Raw genomic sequence first — 7,622 nt, forward strand, 5'->3', positions numbered from 1 at the left:
GAGACAATTACCCTCAGTAGAAGATGGATGATTAATAGATGGATCTGTTGTTTGCACAGTAGTTTATTTGGTTTTAAATAATTTCCTATCACAATCGTGGAAAATTATGCAGTCTTCATTAAAAATCTTTAGAACTCTGAAAAACTTATCCTGCTTTCATTACAATTTCAGATATTTAAGCTCATGCTCTCAAACTCTCGTTCACTGATAATTTTCACCCTTCCCATCATCCCCCCAAAAAACTGCCTTGCACATGAATGTAGCAAACTGTATTAGGTCAAAAATCTATCTGGGGGCTGCAGAGATGTAAATTAGTCCTGTGGTCTGATTATTAAAAGACTTTTAAAGACTCCACTGAGAAAAATAAATTCATGATACTCTCAAGCCATTTGCCAATGTTTAGTGTGTGTCATAGCTTTGATTAATAATTAAGTTTGTATTAGAAGAAAAAACCCAGATGTTATTGTTTTTCATTCTATGAAACAGTCTATGTTTTGATGGCATAGCACGCGTAAATCAACCATGCTGCTTGTCATAATTGCCAACATGACTGAACAAAGGAGAAATTTAGTGATATTTCTTGGTCCTGAGTATAGGCACAGACCCACTTGTGATTCTAATTTATTATTGAAATTTTTCACAGCAAACATTAAACTGTACTTTTGTATAAAAAGCATCAAACAATGGCAGGGGGGTTGTTAGAGCTCTCTGCAGCACTATGACAGATCTGCTGAATTCTACACAGTATAACCAAACAAACCCACAAAACATTCAATTATGATTAATCATTAGTGAGTGTATGAAAACAGTCCACATCATTAATTGGAAAAACCAAAGGATGAGAGGTGACTCATTCTGGTGTCTGCAGAGCTGATGAGAGGTGTTACTTTCCTGACAGTAAAGGCCTGGAATTCCCACTAAAATTAAATGGAGCCTATATTGCAATTTCACAGTAATTTTTGTTCTTAATTAGCAGTTACATTTTGATAGACAATTTGAATGCATGTAATAGTTTGTCCTCAGGAAAATGCTTTGTTGGAAGAAAACCTGGCTAGAGTATTATTAGAAAAGCAATCTTCATTCCTTGCCCTAAAACAGACATTTTAATCAGCTATTTTGAAAATGGAATTTTGTGCCTAAATGTTTGTTAAGCATTGCAGGTCACTTTGCTAACCTTTCACCTTTATCATATGGCAGGCACTCATACAAGTCTTGTTTTACACCACAGTAGCTTTTCAACAGAATCACAAGTGTAGAATTTAGCCTTGTCTGTACCTCACTGAGGAATCTCAGCCTGGGTGAACCTGTAAGAGATTTTGGGCTCCCACAAGAGTGAGAGCTGGCAGTGGTACCCTCTTTGATCTTATTTTAGATCATAAGAGACTGAGCCCTTCCCACTGTGAGTCACACTGAGAGTCCATCTCTGTCTTTTACTGTAGAGCCCACAACATCCAGATGGGACCTCACCACTGCTGCCTACAGTGAAAGTATCAGCTCCCCACACCTGCTGGCAGTGTTTTCTTAATCCAGCCTGGTAGGCTGTTGGCCACCTTTGCCTCAAGATGCATTGATGGCACATGTTCAGCTCTGTCCCTCATGACCTTAAGGTCTTTTCCTGCAGAGCTACTTTCCAGCTGGCTGGCCACTTCATGTGTAGGAGCACCTGGGGTTAGAAGAGACACGTGCAGTTAGGTGGTGGTACATCTAGCAGAGTTTCTGTCTCCAGCCACTGTAACTTTTAGCTGTTGGAAACAAGAACAATAGTTAACCAATTTAAAAAAAAAACACAAAACATCTTTGATATTTCTGTTCTTCAAGACAATTTCTTCTTCAGATGTCCAAAAATTGCTGTTATTCTCTGAAATCCCAGAGGCCCTTAGCTCAGCAGTAGTCCTTGATTATCCTTCTAAGGTTTTTTGTTTTACAACATATACTCTTAGTTTCTAATCTTTCCTACAGGAAATTGATTCATAATATCTACCTTTTGACTCTCTAAACATCTGTGCTGAGAGAACAGAAGCTGCACCAATGAGCCTATTTTTTCAAAAAATTAAATCTCTACCATATTTAGATCTGCTTTTTATCTCTGTGTAAATCATGGACTTTCTCGTGATACTCAAGTTTTTCAAAGAGAGTGAAAAGCTTAATGGAAGACAATGTTCAGCATTGTTGAATATGGGTTGTGGCTGTGTGAAACTGTACCCAAGTACTTTAATTTACTGCTTATGAGACATTGGAGAGATTTTGTCAATTTTTCACAAGTAGACAGCAGAACCAGAATATATTCCTAGCTGAAACTTGGTTTTGCTCCTGCCTTGAATACTGGCTCAATAGTTGCAGCACTGGATAGAGAATTTAAGCATGAAGAACACCTTTGCATGTGGACCCATGCAAAACTGTTATTTGAATTTTTAAAATGGGTGAAGCTGTTTATCCAGATATAACCTTTGTATATGGATAGAGATTCCATGCTTAGCCATATGCCATATATTTTGCTTAGCCATAAAGGCTTGTTTGACAGATACTTGTCTACAGATGATTGTGGTATTATTTATGAGGTTATTGGATCTTGCTGTAGTTAGACTATCCAGTCATCTTTTTTCTGTTGCTCTATCTTTCTGTTGGTTAGAAGTTTCTTTCCTTGTCTTCGTCATTTTCTTTCATCCTTCAAGATTTTTCATCCAGTGAAACATTTCAATTTTGCTTTTTCTCTCAACCTGAAAAGAATTTTTTAAATGCTTGGGATATTACAAGTAACAGCATGTAGTCAGAGACTACACATCAGAAGTAATTAAATTTCAGAGACTTCATGGTGTTCTTAAGCTGAAGAATTTCTGTTTTACTAGTTAGATTTTCAGCAGAGCCTCATGATTAAGTTGCAGAGGGGTGGAGAGTCCAGGACCACTAATAAGAGGATAATAACTCTTCTTACTTCAGAGAAGATGCAAAACATAATTAATTTGTCCTTGTACGCTGCTTTGAGATTCTTGGATAGGAGAAGCTTTGTGTGTACTGCTATTATTTGTAATCAGAGACAGAAAACCTTTAGATTAACAGAGCTGTGCAGAAATTAGAAGTATGCACAAATATTAAGAGCAAAACATCATAGTAAATGCATGTAAATACACAAAGATGAAATTTTGAGGAACTGATAACAGAATCAAAAGCAGCCAAAACACTTTTCAAAGGCATAATAATGACTTCCTGAAATAGCAGTGATTTGTATAACTTTACCACAGTCTACTCTAGTTGCAATTTTTCAAAAGGAGTGTCTTTCTTTTTACAGTTGTATAACCTGAGGCTTTTTTTCTTCACATTGTATTGACATCAGGGGTCAAGTAAAACATCATTTCATAATGTATGAGCTCTGTAAAGGATGAAGACTGTCCTCGTGCATTATCTTTTCTGTGCATTGTATTTTTGAAACTGAGCTGTTTCAGTGTCCTCCTATTTCACTTCCCTTGAAGTGAGATTCTGAGATAATTTCATGACACACTGCTAGAAAGGAAACTGTTTCTGTCTTTTGGGATCCTTGCCCTTCGGCCATACCTGTAGAGGAGGCCTCAGTGTGGTTGGGATGGGCTCTAGGCCTTGTTCACATAGACTTGGTCATTCGTTTAGCATTTCAGCAGGCTTTAACTTTCCTCTGCTTGCTTTCCTCTTCACATAGTGTAAGCTGTGGAAAAGAAAATAATACTGGTCTCATTGAGCTACACTTACTCCTTGCACTTCTTTCAACAGTGAATAGTCTTGCTGATATAAGATTATCAGCAGAAAGGCCAATAAAATGTGGAAAACTCTTTCTTAACCACATTAAGCATTTTATACTGAATTATTTAACACTTTTCAAGTGGCCTTCTTCCTTCTAAAGCACAACAGTACAACCTTGCTACTGCCCTCTTTGCTTTTCAGCTTGTTCAAAGCATTGCCTGTGGAGTCTCGTATGGCTTTATATTTGTGTGTTCTGCACCACAGTTATATTGATAATTGAGTTAACGTTAAAGGTTTCGGGAGGTAAGTGGAGCAGAAACACTTTCTCTGCTATAAGCTCATCTTACTTCTTACCTAGATTCCCATCCTGCCTTGCACAGCACACGCTGCTAAGCTCACTAATGCCCCATAAGCTGCAGTCACTTGGGTTATGTCTCAGACTGTTCCCACTGCCCTGTTGCCTTAACCTGGGGTCTGATCCACCCAGGTCAGTGTCTCTGTCTTAAAAATCCACCCTTCATCCAGCAGGGAACTCACAGCTCATGCTGCTGCCTCCATGGTACAATTTCTATATCTCCTTCCTTCCCATGAAAACAGTATCCCCCATCCCCTCCCTTTTTTAAAGTACCAAGTAATGCTACTTGAGAACTTGAGTTTGCCTGAATTTTTCTTTTGAAAGCAAGTGTGAGAAATGTATTAATGTTTAATCCAAACAATTTGGAAGAAGTTGAAGCCACAATTAGATAGCCGTGGCCATCTGTCGTGAGCAGCAGAACAAGAATTTACTTAATAACTTGGAAAGAGAACAGGGACTGCCAATCACCTATAGATTATTCCTTAATAAAGCTTGCACAGTCTCTGCAGAGGGAGATCCAGGTAGTGAAGGAGACACTCCAGACCATGCTAGTGCAACTTCAGTCAGCCAAGGAGGCAGGAGAAGAAAAGGCTGGAGACTTCCTCTGTGACAGCTGGTGTCCAGGAAAACAAGACTTGAAGGAATAATGAGCAGAAAGAGCTGGTAGGATAACATTAATTCACAAAGGGCTGCTTTTAGTAACTGAATACTGTTTTACTAAGCCTCAGGGATCTCTTCTCTCCCCTGCATAACTAATAACTAAATCAATTATGGAGAAATAGAGCCTGAAGGTCTATCATCAGAAGTATGCTAGGCAGCCTCACATGTTTTGGCACAGATTGGGAAACAGCTTTCAGAGCAGAGCAGCTCCTGTAAATGTGTAGATTACAAATTGATACATTTCAAGTGAGTCTGCAAAGTTGCCTTTAATGTCAGTGAAATGTTCTCCTTGAAGACTCGTAAACGGTATCTGTCTCATGGATTTTTTTTCCTCCCGATTTAAAAATGCAGCATTAAAGCAGGAACATCTAGTATTTCTTGGAAAATAGCTGTAAGAATAATAAGAACTTTTTTTCCCCTTTGGCTTTAAACAGCTTTCTTACACTGAATGTATTTTCACATTCCTGCCAATAATTAAATCAATAGGATGAAATTCAAGCTAACCAAGTTCTTTCAACAGAAATTTGGATCTCATTTACTATGTGGTATTGAGTACAGTGGAGGTAACTAACAGCAGTCCTATAGCAGTAGTTTAACTAGCTTTATTTAGGTATAAACTTGCTTTAGTATTAACAGGGGTTGTAAAGCAAAAAAAAAAAGCCTGTGTTGATATGTGTTCCTTACATTTAAATATTGTATGAACAATAGGACATTTAAGTCTCCTTGTAAAGGTTACTACTATTACTTTGATCTTCCTTATAAACTTCAGAAGGAATGCAGATTTTTTTTGCAAGACACATCTATACATACATTCTTAAACATGTATTTTTATAAGAAATAAAAGCAATGCTCAACTGAAGCCAACCATTATAAATTACCTCTATTTAGATCATTGTTCAAAAAAGTTAATGCCTTCAAAAATTCATTGTGTATTCTTCCTGTGATACTAGTATATCTCTGATGTCATAAAAAAATTCTGTTTCTATCATTTGTTCCAGAGGGAAAATTAAAAAAAAAAAACAAACCACTGAATTGTTTTAAATCCAATAGATGAAGAAAATGTCTTGCAACTCAGTGCTGTACTTTTTTTGATACTGTTTTTCTGACACATTTAGAATTACTTTTCTCTGCTACTTCAATTACTCATTTTATAGCCACATTGTGAAGGTTTTTAGCAAATTCTGGAGGTCACTGGACTACTTGCCCAATAAGATTGTGTTCATTTTCTTGTGTTTTTAAATACTAGTTGAAAATTCTACCTTAATGTTAAGTACATAATGAAGGAGGAAAAAAGTGCCAGGCAGCTGAGACATACAACAGGATTATAATTGCCTGCAGGAGCATACAGTTGTCAAACCAGGGAAGCAGAACTCTGGTGGTTTCTGTGGTCATCAGATCCTCAGGGTCAAATTACAACTCTGACATTCAGAACCTGGTTGACTTCTTGTTGTGTAATATATGGACCAGCATCCATGTTGCTGTAAAGACTCTTGGATCTTAAGGTTGCATGGACTCTGCTACTGCATTCCCCGTCCTGTTTCAAATGGAGGTCTCTTGCTGCTCTGCTGCTGCTCTGACAAGTTTCTTCCTGTAAGTCCCTGTTTAATACCTACCTCCCCCTAGTAGCTTTGACACTTTCTGAAGCTCCCCTGAACAGATGAGCAAGGTGTTTGTCTCCAGCTCGAGGCAGCCCAACAAGCATGGGTGGCAGCCTGCAGCACCCTGACATTCAGCCCATGCACAGGACCAGCTCCATGCGAAACCCCACCTGCCAGAAAGCACTCATGGAAACCCACATGAGTTCAGGTAACAGGAAAGAGAGCACACTGACAAGACAGAGCTCTTAAAACTGTTTCTTTAAGACTCACAGAGGGCCTAGGTACTGAGTATCCAGCAATGAGCATTTATATAGGACAATGAGGACAGTCCCAGAGACAATGGCCAGTACACTAAGATTGCATGACACTCCTCTCTCGCACACTGCAGAATATGTTGAGTTTTGTCCTTTGAATAATTAGTGCCTACACTGTAAATAGCTGGTAGGCCCTAGAAGTGACTTAGAGCCAGGATCAGCCACAGCTGGAGCATGAAGTCTGCCTCCTTGCAGCAGCAAGGGCTCAGCAACAGGGATATTAACCAACCATCAGAGGGACAGGGAAACAGCACCCTCATTCTCACTAGCAAGGTTTCTTGAAGACACTCCGATTCAATTAAAAAAAATCTGTGTGGCTTTTGTGTTTTGAAGCTTCAGAGCATCACTGCATTTTAATAAAACTCCACTTAGGTAACCACTCTAAGAAGACACTGAACTCCTGAGAAGGGAAACTGGATCAGTTATCATTCAAGTTATATTTGTATCTGTTAACATTTATTTTAAACATAATGTTGACTACTACTACTTTAATTTATTATTCCATTAACTTCACTGTTTGTTGTGGGAAGTTAGAGCCAGTAACCATCCCTTTTCTCAGACACATTTGATAATAAGCATACTTAAAAAAAAAAAAAGTATACTATGCAATGTCTCAACTGCTTTTTATCTGTGGATAGAAAACTTTCAAATAAAGAGAAGTATGTTTTTAACTAACCCAGTGTCTGTTCACATTCTGTGCAGTGTACAACGTTTTAGAAGTTTTATCATGGGGAGTGGAGGGGAGGAAAGGAGAAAGAAACCATGTGTGTGACTATTATTATGCTGTTGACAGCAGTAATTTATCTGCTTGGAGGAGTCTGTTATGCCTTTTGGAAATAGTCTAAAGACATATTCAACACTATAGTCTGACAGCAAAAATATAGCTGTTTTCAGTATGAGAGGGAGAAGGAAATATCAGGCAGTGAACTATACAGACAGGCAAAACCTGCACTTGAGTCTCAGCTTTACTGAGACTGTTGCTGT

The 7,622-nt window shown here is 38.3% G+C and overlaps 1 protein-coding gene across 1 annotated transcript in view; it reads left to right on the forward strand.

Moving 5' to 3' along the window:
* The window catches only part of DISC1 (DISC1 scaffold protein), a 172,853-nt gene extending 165,684 nt beyond the window's left edge, over window positions 1-7,169 (forward strand). Inside the window, exon 14 of the mRNA XM_018077458.1 lies at window positions 4,565-7,169. Coding sequence (XP_017932947.1) covers window positions 4,565-4,713 — 149 coding nt within the window. The 3' untranslated portion in view covers window positions 4,714-7,169. The remainder of the gene's footprint in view (window positions 1-4,564) is intronic.
* The last annotated feature ends 453 nt before the right edge of the window (window positions 7,170-7,622 follow it).

This window comes from Manacus vitellinus, unplaced genomic scaffold, assembly GCF_001715985.3.
Source record: "Manacus vitellinus isolate BGI_N305 unplaced genomic scaffold, ASM171598v3 scaffold_37_pilon, whole genome shotgun sequence".
Lineage (NCBI taxonomy): Eukaryota > Metazoa > Chordata > Aves > Passeriformes > Pipridae > Manacus > Manacus vitellinus.